The following is a 17321-nucleotide window of genomic DNA, read 5'->3' as shown; positions in this document are numbered from 1 at the left end:
CAGAACCCATACAAAAAAGTGATGAATCTAATCTTGTAAAATTATTTCAGCAATCAAAAAATCAATTTAATCCAAACATTAATTTTAACCTAGATTTTTTTTCGAACTTTCTGTCTTCATGGATTTTTTTCTAAAGTAATCTGTTTATGGAGGAAACCCTGTGCACATTCTGGAACTTCTTTATGCAAAATACTAACAAGTACACATTACATTTACTATATGATCGCCATGGGGACTTGTGGTAAGGATGTCAGCTGCAAGTTCCCTTTGAGAGCTCATTTCAGGGGTGCTGCAGGGTTTTGATTCTGATTGGGACTGTGGCTAGGGCAGTGATGGCGAACCTTTTCGAGACCGAGTGCCCAAATTGCAACCCAAAACCCATTTATTTATCGCAAAGTGCCCACACGGCAATTTAACCTGAATACTGAGCTTTTAGTTTAGAAAAAAGGGTTGGCTCAGAGACATGCGTTACTCGGGAGTAAGCTTGGTAGTAGTCAGTGGCTTTGCTTTGAAGCAACCGTGCAACTCTTCCAATGGGTGAATCATGACCCTAGGAGGGTTTACTCAGAAGCAAGCCCCATTGCCAGCAACCGAGCTTACTCCCAGGTAAAGGATCACACTTTTCTTCTTTGAATGAAAATCAGTGGGGTTTAACAGCGCTTAACAGGGTTACCTACACTGCTTCTCCAAAATTAGGTCTTAGGTTTAATGCTGATAATCAAGCCCAACAGCCCAGGGCTTGTGTGTGTGTGTGTGGGGGGGTTTGACTCTATTTGTGCGTGCCCACAGAGAGGGCTCTGAGTGCCACCTCTGGCACCCGTGCCATAGGTTCACTACCACTGGGCTAGGGGAAGCAGGCAGGTGTTCTCTCCATGTCGTGGTCCCAGGCCAGCTTCCTGTGGTGCTTCTGGATTGAGTTCGCAGAGGAGCACTCAGCTGGCATCATGGTGTAGGTCCTATGGCAAATGTAGCAGATGTCATGTGTAGTTTGGACCTTGAGAAGTGCTGAACCAGGATGTGGCTCCTCCCCACAGTTTTTGGATGCTCTGCTAGCAAGGATAATTGAGGATGCACAGCTACCTGTATTTGGATGATTTCATCAAGTCTGGCCCTTTCAGCACGGACCAATAAACCTGGATAGCAATGGTTAAAAAACCTATTTTGGGGGGAACTTTGCACAGATCCCACCCCTAAAGAGAGTCTACCCCATGTTATTTCCCCCAAAATGGGGTATTCAAGAATTGCACTATCTGCAATTATTTTTTAAAATCCCAGGTTGCAGCCACTTCCAAGCAAACATCCGGGCAGGGAGGTGCTTGTTTCGACCATGCGTTCCTTTTAAAAATTTTTCCCAATGCCCATCTGTGTAGCCACACAGGTGCAAAGGGTTGTAACGTCAGACAGCATAGCTGCGGGGATTCACATGCCTGCGTAGCTACGCATTGGTGGAAGGTAAATAAAAATAATACACACCTCCATGCAAAGGTGTGCACCCCAGCCAATTCACTCACTGGCCACGGTGGTTCAGGGACACGCCGAATGAATTTATTCCGGCTGCAACCTGCTTTACATTTGCTGTGCGGAAAGGGCTTTTGCCTTACCTAAGAGCAGCCTGTGATGATGCTTGTACTGTAAATGCCTAAAGAGTTCTCATCAGGCAAAAAGTTCCACAGATAGCAAGCATCTTTTTTATTTTGCGAGGGGCAAGCTCAATTTCAGGTGGCCAAGATACTCCTGTTCCTGCTGAACTGGAGAATTAGCAAAGTGAAACAGCAGCTAAATTCATATCAAGTGTTCAGTAGAGTAGTCAACACTACAAGGCCCATTATGAAAGACACCAAATATTCCACAAGGTAGCACAGGCCCTAGATATTCTTTGAGCTAGCACAAAATTCAGGAGCCAGATTTGTTTTTAAACCTTCAATATTTTATATTTTAATAAATTTGTTTTCTAGTTCTTGCTACCACACATATTTTGTCATTAAGCAAAACATATTCTGATGTGAAATGGTAAATACATTTTGTATTTCTACTGAGGATGGCTGAAACAGTATTATGAAATCATTGCTAGGTGACACAATGAAACTTCTAGGTGTCATGGCTATCCAAAGCCTGGATCCAATTTATCAAGCCCTGCCTTAACACTACAGTGTGTTCAAATCAAAAGGGTTGAAGAACTAGGGAGAAGATGGTACTTTAGAAAGTGAGGGAGCAAGCAGAGTCTTCAAGTACCTGTCCAAACTGAGATCCAAATAGCATGGCAGGTAGCCAATAATGTTATCTGGGTAGCCAATTCAAATGTAAGAAACATTTTTCAGGTGTTTGGAACAGATGCTCCACCCTTCACAGGATGGTGTAGTCCTGGGCAGGCAAAAGTTCACGTTTGTATGGATTTGTATTATTTTATTTCTTGGCATGAAAAGAGGGAAGACAAAATAGTCAGTAGATGTGCCACCTGATTAACCAAAAGGATGGGTTAAGGTCCTGAGAGTTTTTCCATCTAAGAAAGTAAAAGAGGAGGTCTCCAGGCACGACCAGGAGTTGTCTTGTCGAATTCATGATATTTGGTGAGAAATGGCTGAATTGAAAGACTGAACGCAACCTTGACCTCCTGGGAAAGAGGATAAAGGGCATATTTGGCTAACGCTACTGCAATTCTCTGATAAGTTTTATGAACCGGAAAAAACGCCCAAAAGGGCGTTTACCGCCTCTCAGTTCCCGGCCCGCAGAGGACTCTTCCCGGCGTGTCACGCAGCGCCGAGCAGCAGGGCCTGGACAGGAGAGGAGGCTCTCTTCTCTCCGGCGGCTTGGCCACCATTCCTTTCGCAGCCGCCCCGGAAACGTCGTCATTCTTTCCCGTGGCAGAGGCCGGGCGCGCTTCCTGTTCGATCTCGACATCGCCGTTGCCATCGCCATGGGAGGCAAAAACAAGCAGCGAACCAAGGGCAACGTACGGGTGAGGCAGTCAGCGCGGCTACCTGCTTGTTTTCTTTTCCTCTGAGATGGAAGGCCTCCTTCGCTGGCAGGAGAAAGGGACATTTGGCCAGGATTGGAGGAAGTTTGACTAACAGCAGCAGGCTTTTCAGCTGTTGGGAAACGCGATGGTGCCCTGCCAGTTACCTTTTGCCGACACGTGTCAGCATCCACTCCCACGACTCTCGAATTAAATACGGTGTGCGGGGAGGGGAGGAGTGACAGGTGAACCCACATCGAGATAGTCAGGAAGGGAACAGAGGCTGCTTTTTCTGCTGTTTCTGACTTTTCTCTTGATTGCAGCATAACCAAAAATATTTATAACCCTGAGTTAATAAAAGCGTTGCATTTGTTAACAGGGGTGTGTTAAATGGTATAATAGAGCTTCATCTCGTCAGCTCTCAGAAGCTAAGCACTTAGAAGAGAGGTCTCCAAGGAAGACTCTGCAGAGGAGGGCAATGGCAAATCACCTTTGCTTAATCACTTGTAGTGAATATCCTACAGCGTTGCCATAAATCTGCTGCAACCTGACAACACTTTATATGCATACACACACCATTGTTAAGATAGTGAGTTAAATGGAGGAATGTTTTGCTATGGTATGGGTGTATGGCATCTGTGCAGAATGGACACTGGATGATTGCAGAGTTTTTCTAGGCCCAATTTATAATGCAGTTATATAATCAAGCAATCGACCTTATAGTCGATTGGTCCATTGGTTGCCTGGATTTACCACTATACAGTCAGAAAAGTATGCTTATTTAAAAACCGCAAGATTGTCCTTTTAATCTAATATTTGTTATAGAGATTCTGTCTTGTAAACAGTATAACCTGGCTAAGTTTCAGACAAATCTGATAAAGATCAGCTAAAATATAATAGTTTAAAGTGTTTGCTTTGGAATAGAGGGGTCAGAAAGTTTTGACCCATATTTGTGTAGCAAAACATACTTTTGATTTATCCTGTTCCTGGTATATATCCACTGAAAATGCAAGATTATTCCAATAATTTCATTGGTCTGGTGAAAATCTGATCTACCTTTTTGAAGTTTTAAGAGACTTCAGTCATACCGAGAGAATGCTTCCACACTTTTTTGACAGGAGAGACACTGATTCTTAGAGCTCTATGGGGGCAAAACACTGAGCTTTCTTCATGTAGTGGAAGTTAAAAGAAGTTACCTGATTTACTATTTCCATGTATGTAATTGAATTTGTAGCAGTAGAAACCATTCTCTAAAATGGGCGGCTTTTTGATCCTAACGTAATTGATAGCTGGTATTCTTTATCCTTGCATTAACAATCACATAGGCCCCTTCCGCACACACAAAATAATGCGTTTTCAAACCACTTTCACAACTGTTTGCAAGTGGATTTTGCTATTCCGCACAGCTTCAAAGAGCACTGAAAGCAGTTTGAAAGTGCATTATTCTGCATGTGCGGAATGAGCCATAAAGAGAAAAGTCCATCTGTTTTACCAGATTCTAGCCTCATTTCCTTGCACCTGGTATGCTAACTTGAGTTATTCATCTCTATAGCTTCACCTGTGTATGTGGTGCTTCAAAGAGTATCATAAGCAGACAAACACAAGCAGCTGGGGAATCAGCTGAGGGAGTGTACAAGAGAGTATCTTGTGTAGATTTCATACATTTATTGCTGGTGCAAATGGACATATTATGGGGTTATCCACTTGTCTCATCCAAAAGTCTATTTATTCATTATATGATCACGTCTGTCACACCTTAGTTGAATTTGGTTGGCAGCAGTTATTACACACAACACGGCAGAAATGGGTGGAGGACAAAAGTTTAATGGTTTTATAAGTCAGAACCAATCCTAAACATAAAAAGTTGATGGAGTCCCTTGGCACCTTTGTAGTGGCCTTTTAAGGCAACACAGTTCTTTTTCTGTATTAATTTATAACAAACCAACTATGATTTCTTTATGGATAAATCTCAAATTCTAGTTTTATTCTTAGTTTTATCCCAGCATAGCATCCTGATTACTAGAAAAGAAAGTAATCCAAATTGGATATGTTGCTCAAATTTGGATGCCACAACCAATTGATTATATTGAACCAGTAAGTTTTCAATTGCAACTCCGTGGAAGGGCAGGGGGTAGTGAGGTAGTGTGCAAATCTGAGAATGAACCAGATTTGAGATTCATTTACATCAGGAACAAACTGGCTTGTTCTTGACATTAGAATGCAGCCTCTATTGTGCTATGATTGCATACCTACTTAGCTCTTCTGAAATTATCTTAAATGTACAATTCAAATGAAAATTCTGATAGAAATTACGCCAGGGAAAACTTTGAATAAGTAAAAGTGTAACTAGCGGACAAATCTGACACATACCGGTAACTGGCTCTTAGGATTAGTTATTCAGGACATGTAGCTGGTTCTGTTACTTAGAGCAAAAAAGGGATGGCCAAAGGCAGGCAAACAAGCCAGTCATAAGATACAAAGTTGTAGGTCTTGGGTACAAAAATGAAACTAAGCAACGTTTTTAATAAATGTAAATGTTAGTAAATTTGTAAATTTAATCTTTTTTCTTCTTAAAAACAGCCCTCTAGCAGTGGTAGAGCTGCGGAACTTCTGGCCAAAGAACGAGGAACTGTTCCTGGGTTTATTGGCTTTGGCAGTTCTAGTGATCTAGGATATGTTCCTGCAGTTCAAGGTGCTGAAGAAATAGATAGTCTTGTGGATGCTGACTTTCGAATGGTGCTGCGAAAACTTTCCAAAAGAGATGTCATAACCAAATTAAAGGTAGGCTTGTTGCACAGTTTTTAAATGTTTTACATTTAAAGTACCTAGGGACAAAAGAGGTGAGAAATAATTGTAGTAATAATACTAGTCGTTTTCAGTTTTGTAACCACACGTTTGGACCGTAGGGTTATGCAGTTTGTTCAGTTTGCTTACAGCTATCTTGGTGCCATAGTGGCTGAACCTGGGTTGTTACCTTATTACTATTTGTATCAAACATTGATGCTGGAATTTTGTTGGTCATTAAGATGTCACTGGACTTCTGTTTTATATTTATTAATTGCCTTGGTCGACCCAAAACTAACATGGGCTTTTACCAGAGCCAGGTTCAGTTCCTTCCCATCAGCCCTTCTTCAAGGGTGCTTTTCGAGGATTCTGATACCAGACAGGGTGTGTTCTTGTTGTATCAATACCCCCGAAACGATGTTGCATATTTTATTTGATTATTCTAAATATCTTGATTTTGGACCTGATTTCCAATGTATCATTCCCCCTTCTTTAAGGAATTCTACGCCTAACATGTGGGCTTGTTTTTTGTGTTTGTTAAAGAACAGTTAACTGGTCTTTACAGTTCTTTACTGTTACTGTTAAAGAACAGTTAACTGTTGGAGCTGGTTGCTGAATTCCTGGGAATGGTTTTGGATTGTTGATCCTTTTTGGATTTCAGATGTTTTATACTGCTTTTGGATTTCATATATTGTATTTATTGATGCCTATTAAAGGTTTATGAAATGAAATGAAATAATTGCCTTGGATTTTAAGAAGTGGTGGAATATATTTTTCTCTTTTTTTCTTTTCACTGTTTTTAATTACAAAATATACGTATACAAAGAACGAAACATACAAGGAAAAGTGAGGTAATTTTTTGAAATCTCCATGAGCTGCCTTTTATAAGATTTCATACTTTGTCTCTAGATTATATATTATTTTTATTTAAGTAAGCCATAGTACTGAAGTAGGGGCTTTAAAATAGATTTCCTTACCATGTCTTATAAAATTATTATCCAGCATTGATGAAAAGAGATGTGACATCAAGTGTACAGTCTTTAATGCTGTACACCCAGAATTAATAGTTGGATCCAGAGCAGCTTTTTTGGAAGTGTGGGGCCAGGACCGCGTCTCTGGTCCTACACAGCTGAATTAGTTTAAGACTAAGTTAGAAAACACCCAAGAAGCAGTTTTGAAACAGAAGATAAGTTTACTGGACAGCATAAGTATCTGACCAGGGTGTCCCCTTAAGTAAGAGGCACACCCACTTCATACAAAAGAACCAATTTTATAGACACAAAAATACAGACGTCACACAATCATCATCATACCCACGTACATAATCCATACCTCTTTCACGTGCTATGAGCATGAACCTTAAAATCCCATTGGATAGATCTGTCTCTTTGTCACATCTAGACAGCTTCTATTCTATGTGTTACATTCCTTCTGTTATTCAAACGCTGCATGCTGTTAGCTCGTGGCCCTCTACCCATATGCAAAGGGCAGCAATCAAACTAGCTTCTGCCTTCAAGAATAACTTGTTTCTCTAAGTTTGCTAAGTTTGCTCCTTCAGAGAGATATGTCCTTAGGGTATGCAGCATTCTTTAGGATCATAAAATTTCCCTGTTCCCAGTTTGAAATGATTTAACTTTTAAAAGATTATACTGAAATACTAATACATGTGAATCTCTCATTATCATTTCTGTGTTCATTTAACTATATATAGAAAAACACTTTTTAATTTAACTAATCACATTCTATAGCTAGTTCTAACAAAACAAAGTTATAAAATATGTCTGCTGTCACGTTGGCCTTTAGCGACAAGATCTTAAAGATGTTATCTTTGCTTGCCTGCATAGTCACTGACAAGCTTCTAACATTCCTTTTTGACCTGCTGCAAAAATGCAGGCTTCAGCTGGTCACTATAGAGAAACTCCATTTTGATTCTTAAGATCTTTGGTTCATATGAATTTCCATATTCCTTAATCAAATACAAATTTATAGACATTCTGATCCATCTCCACAGAAGCAACGATTTCACTCTGTGGAGTTCAAGTTACGCGTTTTCCCTGTTGGAGTACCTCAAATCTCCACTCCCCCAGTCTGGTCCAAAGTGTCTTCTGTCCCCTAGGAACAGGATCTGGAAGCATTTTAGTCAGCCATGTGATTGTGTGAGGCTGGAAAATTGTATTCTGCTTCTGGAAATCTTTGTTCCCAGGGAAACACTGCTCTGGATGCAAGCCAATCTGTTGAAATGAGCTCACTTAACAAAATAATGGATAAATCTGGAGATAAGCTTCATAAACGATCAACTTAAAAAAACACCTAGTAAATTCTTAAAATTTCATTTTTAATTTTAGGCTATGCAAGAGTTTGGGACAATGTGTAAAGAAAGAGAAACAGAGACTGTTAAAGGAGTTCTGCCATACTGGTCTAGAATTTATTGTAAAATATCCCTTGTAAGTATTGAACTGTTGTGGCAAAAATGGACTACGTTGTACCTCTCAGAATTCATCACAATAATTGTCAAAGTAATCAGTGGTTCATTTAATTGTACTTTGGGGCAGGTTGATTGCCTTAATGAGTGTTTAAAACCTGATAAAGAACTACTTTGTTTTATGGTTATATTTACAGAACAGTGTAGGAAAACTTGCATTGCTTTTAATGTGTTAATCTTTAAATGATATAGATGGTTGCAGATAGTTTCTATATTTGTCAGTAAAAACTGATATATATTAAAGAAGGCTGCATGTACACTTACAGTCCCATCGCAGGGGCAAAAGGGCTTGGAGGGGGCAGCACAACCTTGTGCTGGAATGTTTGCCCTCCCTGGGGCACTTGTCTAGCAGTTGCATGCCCCTCAGCTCCACTGCTGCAAAACATGAAAGTCCATCATAGCTGTGCTGGCATCCCAGTTGAATGCCAGCATGGGGGAGGTGGGGCATTCCTGGGTGGCAGAGCCAACATTAATCAGTTCCACCCAGGGCTTAGGGTTTAGAACAGGGGTAGGGAACCTGCAGCTCTCCAGATGTTCAGGAACTACAATTCCCATCAGCCCCTACCAGCATGGCCAATTGGCCATGCTGACAGAGGCTGATGGGAATTGTAGTTCCTGAACATCTGGAGAGCCGCAGGTTCCCTACCCCTGGTTTAGAACAAGGCTCTCCAGCTCTCGGACTTGTAAACCCTTTAGAGGGCTTTCTGGTGTCAGGTTTTGGGTTTTTTTGGTTTTTGCTTCCCATACCGCTGTAAACCCCTGGTGGAGGAAGCGGGCTAGAGCCACAGTGACACTGTGTCCTGCCACTGGGGGCTTGGGATGGGGCTGCCCGTTGGTAATTTCCACCAATTTCCTCTTCTTGCTGGAAACCCATCCCCAGTGCAGTTCCTCAGAGTTCTGAGTCCCTGAAGAGCAGCATTTTGTGGAGGTCTGTGAGCAGCAATGAGAAAGAAGAGGCATGAAAATTCTGTTCCACTACAGGAATATTTTATCTAGATCCAACTCAGAAGCTTGGATCCAGACAGTCCCAAATGAAATGGAGCTGGTAGAAGAGATTTTCACCACCCTCTTATTTTTTCTGAAGCCTCTGTGCCTCCCAAGAATTATTCCAGAAGGTTAGAGACCCTTGGAAGTAGCATGGGATGTAACATTGAGGCTTCAGTGGAGAAAGGGAACTGGAAGAAATAACTTTGTCTCAGCTTTTGCATGAATTTTTATACAAGAAGATTGAGAGTCTGCATAAGAATGAGAGAGAGAGGAATTTCTTACTGCAGCTAAGGTTTCCTGATCCTCAAAAGCAGACTTCTCAGGTGTCCTCAGAAGGAAGGGGAATGTAGCAGAAATTTTTCCTCAAACTCTGTTTCGTTCATATTAGTCTGGCTCCAACACAATGCTTTAAGCTGTGTATGTGTATTTATCTGTGTAGTGTGTTGAATGAGTACCTATGCATATATTTTCAACATGTTTTACAGGATCATGATCGCCGTGTCCGAGAAGCAACACAACAAGCTTTTGAGCACCTTATTCTGAAAGTTAAGAAGAATTTGGCTCCACATTTAAAAAATCTTATGGGACACTGGCTGATAGCTCAGTGTGATACTTATTCTCCAGCTGCATCAGCAGCTACTGCAGCATTTGAAAAAGCTTTTCCACCAAGCAAACAGCCTGAAGCCTTAGTATTTTGTAAAGATGAAATTCTGAATGTGAGTTTCCCACTATGGTATTTTTCAATTTAGAAAACTTTTCTTTCTCTCTTTAGACAGTGTTTCTGTTTAATATGTTTATGTTACTCTTAGATTATTTCATGCTTAAATGATTGGATAATTTGCATATGTTGTGAAAACCAAAAAGACAATCCAAATGGATAATCCTGAGAAGATAGGAGGGAAGATCAGGGAAGGCCATGATGCAGACACCACTAACAATGGTTCCACAAGTTCACTTTTATTCTTTGACTTTTATTACTAGCTAATGCTATTAGCTAATGCTATTAGCTAAGGTTCCCAATGTGGTGCATGTGGGTGCCAGCACCCACCAGCATCTTTTTTGGTGCCCACCAAGTGTTTTGAGGAAGTAGGTGAGGCCAGGTAGAACTTTTTGCCCTGCAAAGCTTCTGATTGGCTATTTGATTTTTAATTGGTTGCAGATTTGTTAAATGTTGCCTTGACAGCAGCTGCCACCACAACATCAGGATCTACACTATGTTGCTGAAGTAATCATTTTGCGGCTGGCAACACCTCCTTCAGCTGTCATTTTGTGGCAGTCATTTTGTTGTTGCACCCACCATGCCATGTCAGAATTCCAAATAGGCCTGCAGGCTCAAATTGGTTGGGGAGCACTGCTATTAACAAAGGAGCAATGAAGAACAGTGGATGACTTTGAGCTACTTGTTCAGCCTAACGATCCACTGGGTAGACAGGAAGATAAAATGAAGGAGCTCTGGGCTCCTAACAAATCTACTTCTGTTAGAGAATACTAGTACAGCTGTCATTACATGTAGAAGAACTTCCTTAAATAAGCAAAGTATAGAATTACTGAAGATTAATATGACAATTATTTACAATTTGGAAAGAATAATATTGAACAGAATGGTAGAACTTATTGATTTTTTTCTTTTATGAATATGTCTTTTCCTTTTTCACAGCATTAAATGTTTTGGGTTTTTTCCAGGTGCTACAAGATCATCTTTTGAAAGAAACTCCAAATACACTAAGTGATCCACAGTATGTATTTTTAATTGTGGGAAGAGGCTTAATAAAGTTTATTGTGTTCTGTTAGTTTCAGTAAGTTTATAAAACTGGTGGTGTTTCTTGAAAATAATAAAAACAGTATGTTCCAGTTCTTTCATACTAGATCAGAAGAAGCATTTTCCCCATTCTACAGCTCTGTGCGCACACACTGGACTTCCCCACAAAGAGGCGTTCCCATTAAACTTAGTAGAATGGACAGGCCTCTGTGCGTGTGGAATTGCTCTCTACTTCCATTGAAGTGCATTGAAAGTTCTCTGAGAACATAATTTTCTTGATCACCAAGAACTTCTAAATCAAAACAGCTATTTTTACAAGAGTGATTTCTGTCTGCCTTATCTCCATTAGCACATTTCAGTTTAGTAATTTCAATTGTCTACATATAAATTTGCATTTTTCATTATGTGTTGCATCAATACTGTGGCAATACCGCAGTTATGTATGTATGTATTTATTTATTTATTTTCAGAACTGTGCCAGAGGAAGAAAGAGAAGCCAAATTCTTTCGAATTTTAACCTGTTCTTTGCTAGCTTTAAAGAAACTACTCTGTCTATTGCCTAGTAGTGAGAATTGTTTATTGGAAGAGAAACTTAAACCTCTGCTTTCTCAAAACAAGTTTTGGAAATATGGGAAGCACAGTAATCCCCAGGTATTTTTTGTTCTTTTGCATTAATCAAGATTTCTTTTGAAAACAGATTGTTAAGATAGAGCATCAAGTATTATTTACAGAGGGAATGTACAGGTTTTTGTGTGAGTAGCCTTGAAAAGAATGTGGGAAGAAACTGTTGGAAGAAATAAACTGTTCTGTGTCATTTAATACTAGCATGGCCTTTGTAGTCTCAAAGAGAGCAGTAGATTGTATACAGATAGATTCTGACTCCCATCTCTTTGTTACCCAGAATGCTACTCTCAGGGGTTCCTTAGTTCTAGTCACTTCCCTTTTCTCCCTCTCTTCCTCTGTCCACCAAGAGGGCTAGACATGCTTTCTCTAATCTTTTTCTACCCTAGCATAGAAAGACAGCTAGAAAGACCTTTTCTATCTAGTATGGAGTTCTCTCACAATAAAGAACTTCTATTTCTTTTCTAAGCAACAAGCCTCAATGTGAATTTATTCCACAAGCAAGTGGATTATAGAATTCTGCTGTATAGACACTCAGCATTGCTTTTAGAAATATTGCAAGAGTGCTGGAGCTGAATTAGTTAACCCTTCCTCATCAAATTTATTCTCTTCTATCTCCATAACCTTTCCTCTTTATGTCCTTTGCTTCTGCCTTTGTGGTTTCTGTCCTCTTTAATAATTACGATTATAAGTTAAAGCATTGATCAGAAAACTGGATCGCTGTGTCTATTTGTCTGAGGATAGGGAGGTCAGGGAGTAGGGAAGCAGAAAAATGAATGCCCAGCTTCACTTAGTCTAGTATCTTGTTTTAATCAATAATTTCAAAATACTTTATTATAATTTGTTTGTATAAAGCTATATTTTTCTCAGAACATGTATGGAGTGTTTTTTGCTTGCCAGTGAATACCCACTGTCAAACCCCTGCCTTACTCCCCACGCTCAAGGATTTGGGCTGAAGGACTGAAAAGGCTCAGTAAACCCCTGAATCTTTCACTACAGGAAAGAAAGAAGTATTTCACTGAAGAAAGACAAAGGGTTGCAGGGGCATAATACCCTGGCCGTTGTCAGTCTCATCTCTCCAGAAAAATAAGATCTTTGGACAATCTGAATAAATCTGTGCCAATTATAAGCAGTTATGAGAATGCAGAGACTGAATATGCCCTTTGCATTTGTACAGTTCTTTTTCTCCATTACACACTAACCACATGCATTTGTGTATCTGACATTCCAGGATAATTTATAGACTGGAGGGAATGGGTTTCAGGCAGATAGAACTAAGAAGTCTCTGAGTTTTGTAATTAAGGTTAAACTTGATGCAACAGCATCTGTCGGTCCAACCCATGAATGACAGCACCATTTCAAAGAGATGTTAAAATGCTGCGAGGGCCCAGTCCCAGAAGACTAAGGTGTTCTTGTTTCTCTTCCCCTGTACCTTTTCAGCTGCTGAAACAGCTGTGAAGTGGCATTTGGGGAAATCGTTTATCCTCTTCCTCCCTGAGGCAGGATTCCCCAAAGCACTCACTTTGTATGTTCAACTTTTCAAATCACTTTACTTTGGAAGACTTCCATTTTAGTTAGTAAGGTGGGCAGTCCTGTCCAGGGTCAGTGCCGTTGTGGTGCTAGACTACTGCCTCAGTTGCTGAAAAGTCCCCCATGTGGGGCTCAGTGGACTTATACCACCCAGAATGGGAGTGTATGTCAAACCCCAGGTATATCCAGAGGCAAAGCCCGGTTGGAAACCAACTAAGATTGGCTTCACCACCAGCCATGCCTTTGGAACATCCTTTCTGCGTTGGTGATGGTGCAGGGGTTCTGACATGGTGCTCTGCACCACATTCAAGCACCTTGGTGGGCTGCAGTGGCTGCCCACTGACAGATTTGCCCCTCTGCTGGGGTAAACACCCAGAGGAAGGCAAATCCGCTCACATAGGCCTGCACTGCTTCCCAACATTGATTCCCCCCTCCCTCCACCCCGTTCTGGATTGGGTCATTAGAATAATGTATTACTCCTGAGGTTCATAGTGCCTGTTCTCTTTAATGTCCTGTAAACGTGCAAAGTTCTTGTGTTTATTTTTGGTTGTAATTAGCAAGGCAGCGAAGTGCTTTGTGGCCTGTGACTTTAGTGTGTGTATTCTATAGGAAGACTTATGAAATGCTGTATTATTATTATTATTTCAACAAGCTATACCAGTATATTATGAAAATGATACACATTAGTAGTTCATAGACATTGACAAGACTTCATTTTCTTCTCTAGGTCCGTTCAGCTTTTTTTGAAGTAATTTCTGCTCTTTGCCAATATGCTCCTGAATCAGTGAAAGCTGACGCGTCAAGAGCTTGCCCAGCAGTTCTTCTCAGCATTGATGACAGTGATGCCATTGTATGCCCTGCTCTTTGGGAAGCTGTGCTTCATGTCCTTGCCACCATTGAGGTAATGCAAGAGGCTAAATGAGACATTAGGTCTTGCACTTATCTTGGAGTTGCTCATCTTTCAGTTTGTGTTTCTGAAAGACAAACTTTGGGTATCTTGTAAATATACGTCTTTCTAGAGTGAGCTAATCATACACGTGTGCAAAAACATAAACATTAACTATTTTATAGCCACTTAGCTTCTCAAAGCTACAGCTAGTTGTGCTCTTACAGAATAAGAATGCGCGGAAGTGACCATCGTAATGAATTTGAACTTAGATTTTTCTTTGGGGGAAAAATCAGATATCATTAGGTTTGTGATGAATTTGCAAAACAGTCTTCAGTAAGTGATTACTATACTGTGGGAACACATAGTAGTAAGCTCCCTTGGAAAAGTGACTAAAGACCTTTGTGCATGAGAAATAAAGAATAAAAGCTTCAATGTAATGTCAAAGGCTTTCATGAGAGAGAGAGTGAAACAAACTCTATGAGCAGAGCAAATATTTACAGGGTGGTTGCAGCAGCCAATTTCCTTTTCTTTCTGTAGGTCCCTGTCCTGATAGCCATTTTTTTCTGGGATCTTCTGACTTCTTGACATCAGCTCTATGGGGGGAAAGGGGGGGGGGTCACAGGGAACCATTGAGGAGAGGAAGATCCATTAAAAAAAACCCTCTTATTTATGGAAACTTGGGTCCAAAACAGAATTTTATAAATCCTAGTGTTTCTGAAGAGAGGTCAGTGAGGGTTCTACATAGAACATCTATGCATGTAAGATTGATCTAATGTTCAGGTGTTTTTTAAAACCTGTAACATTGGCTGAACTTATGCTTTACAACATGGCCTAGTTTAGGATCCTAGTTGAAGGGCAAGAGAGAGAATAAACCAAAATTGTGTCTGATTCAGATATCACAACAAGTAGGGTTTTGTCAATAATTAAGAAAACTTCAGTCTATGAGCCACAGGTAAGGAGAGGGAAGCTCATCGACCCCAGGTCTCTCAGTCTTATTCCCATAATAAGAAACCAGATTGTTGTTATATCTGAATAAATTCAATTTCTAATTTGAACGAAATTCAACAGACTATGATTTTGATCAGGGTGGAAAGTGGCATAAAGCAGTTTAGATAGATATTTCTTAAAATAGGTTGAAAGTTGTATTAGGAAGCTATTTTCAAGTAAATTAAAGACCTGTGCACCTTGTATTATTCTCTAGGATTGCTGGATTCATGTGAATGTCAAAAAGGGAGTCCTGCCAAAGTTATGGATACTACTTCAAGAAGGAGGACGAGGTCTTGCTACTATCATATATCCTAATCTGTTACCTTTCATTAGCAAGGTACCTGATGATGTTATTGAACCAAAGTTGGACTTTTACAGAACTTTTTTCACCTCCATGATTCAAGGGTATGGACAACTACTTCTGGTTATTCAGTTTATGAATTGCTTTATCTCTGTGTCTGGGAATAATAAAAAACACAATATTTAAACCGTGTTAAAAACTGTAGGAGTCAAACCTCAGTGTTTAAAATATTGTGTGTCTGACAGCCACAGTATATTGTTGATTTTTTAAAATTTTGCTGTTTTCATTCCTCTAATCTGGGTTCAAAGTTTATATTTACCTACACTGTTACCTACACTATTACTTTTCTTACTGGATTTCTAATCAGTATTGTAGTGCTTTATAAAATCAGTAGTTATATTTTTAATAATTTAATTTTAATACAAAGTCAATAATTCCATTAATTCTGTCTCTTAATTTTGTTCTTGCCTAGCATGTTGACTGAAAGAGCGACAGCTAGCCGTTCAGAGTGCTCTGCAATCTTATCCGCATTTATGGAATGTTTTCGATTTACCATATTGCAGAACGGAGGTGAAGGAGGAGGAATTAGAATTCAGGAGATGCTTTTAAATGAACAGGTATTCATTAAGTTCTTAAAAATACGATTTTGATTTTTTTAACCAAATTTACCAATTTTGAACTTAGATCTGAATGCTAGCTGTGAAGAAGAGGAAGGACTTTCCTGGCTACTTTTCCTGGCTCCTCTGCTGCCTTTCAATACACTGTGCTGCTGATGAACCTATTTTCCTTGCTCTGAATATATGGTGTGGGGGGGGGGGGGGAGAAGTGGGCTGCTTCTCCCTGTCTTGTTTCACTGCTGCTACAGCATAGCAAGACAGGGGCAACTGGCTTGTGTGTCTTGGTAAGAAGGATGTTGAAATTCTTCCCACGTCTGAGCCTACATAATGTCTAGATACTCTTTCCCAGTGCCCATAAACATATCACTGATTTTTTTTCCTGACAGGCAAGTAGTACATGAAAAGCATCCATCTTCTGCTCAGTATTAAAACTAATGTGTATTATTCATTACAGCTAATTCCTCTCATAGACATGGTGATTAAAGAGCCCAGATTGCAAAATGGACCTTTGTTTTATGAGGTTGCAGACCTTCTGAGTTCGTGGGAAACAAGAACAGACAGTTCCAGTTGTGAAGAAACAACTCTCACTTTCCAGAGAATGTTGTCAAATTTTTGGGATGGACTTTCAAAAGTTTGTGTGGTCCACGTCGATGTAATAGATGCGGATGAGAAAGCTTTGGCTGCTGTGTCGTGTTTGCTACAAATTCTTCAGAATCCAGAAAACAAGATGAAACCAAGCAAAAGAAAAGCTGTAAAGATCAGGTTTTCAGAAGAGGTTGAAGCTGGAAACAGTACTGAGAATGAAAAAGATGTGAACTTGAGAAGTAGCAATAAACCTGGCACTATTTTTCATGCACAGGATCTTTCCCCTCTAAGGAAAGAACCTTTGGAAGATTTAGTTTGTACACTTGCAGAACTTAGTATTGTTTATACCGGTGCTCAACGATCTGACCAACATTTGAAGTTTCTCTCTGCTCTGCTCAGCAGTTTTGCTTCTCAGAGAGTTTTCCAAGTGCTCCTAGGGAGTAGAAACAATATTCAAGAGGCTGTAAAGCCGCAGTATGAAAATCCATCTCTCCAGTTTCTTTATGAAAATGTAATTGACTGGCTGAAAGAAGACTGGCGAAAAGAGACAGACTTTTTGGTTGATATTTTGTATAGTGTCCTCCATTGCTGCAGCAGCACCACAGAGAAAGAAAATATTCTGAATGGTTTAACAAAGGTACAGTTGTCTTACAAATGAAACTTCTAAAGCTCTGTTACATATTCTCATTTCATAATCTTTAATAGTGTGCAGGGTTAGTTGAGTAGTTTTGACTGTTAATTGGGTTTTTTGACGCTTGTTGGTAGCTTCCAACTTTCTTCTGATGGAGATTATGCATTTTTAGTATTTAGTATTAAATATGATCAG

The 17321-nt window shown here is 39.9% G+C and overlaps 1 protein-coding gene across 2 annotated transcripts in view; it reads left to right on the top strand.

Annotated features, from left to right (window-relative positions):
- Positions 1-2724: 2724 nt before the first annotated feature.
- Positions 2725-17321, top strand: part of LTN1 (listerin E3 ubiquitin protein ligase 1) — a 40776-nt gene continuing 26179 nt past the window's right edge. Inside the window, exons 1-10 of one of the 2 annotated variants that reach the window (XM_048492659.1) lie at positions 2725-2956; positions 5534-5734; positions 8083-8181; positions 9692-9922; positions 10890-10942; positions 11436-11616; positions 13844-14017; positions 15207-15397; positions 15766-15910; positions 16365-17132. In XM_048492659.1, the coding sequence (XP_048348616.1) occupies positions 2915-2956; positions 5534-5734; positions 8083-8181; positions 9692-9922; positions 10890-10942; positions 11436-11616; positions 13844-14017; positions 15207-15397; positions 15766-15910; positions 16365-17132 (2085 nt within the window). In that variant the 5' untranslated portion in view covers positions 2725-2914. Of the gene's footprint in view, positions 2957-5002; positions 5048-5533; positions 5735-8082; positions 8182-9691; positions 9923-10889; positions 10943-11435; positions 11617-13843; positions 14018-15206; positions 15398-15765; positions 15911-16364; positions 17133-17321 lie in introns of those variants that run through there. The other variant, XM_048492660.1, reaches the window with a different exon arrangement.

Source organism: Sphaerodactylus townsendi, linkage group LG04, assembly GCF_021028975.2.
Source record: "Sphaerodactylus townsendi isolate TG3544 linkage group LG04, MPM_Stown_v2.3, whole genome shotgun sequence".
Taxonomy (NCBI): Eukaryota; Metazoa; Chordata; class Lepidosauria; order Squamata; family Sphaerodactylidae; genus Sphaerodactylus; species Sphaerodactylus townsendi.
The sequence above is the reverse complement of the archived record's forward strand: the minus strand, read 5'-3'. Positions and strand labels throughout refer to the sequence as shown.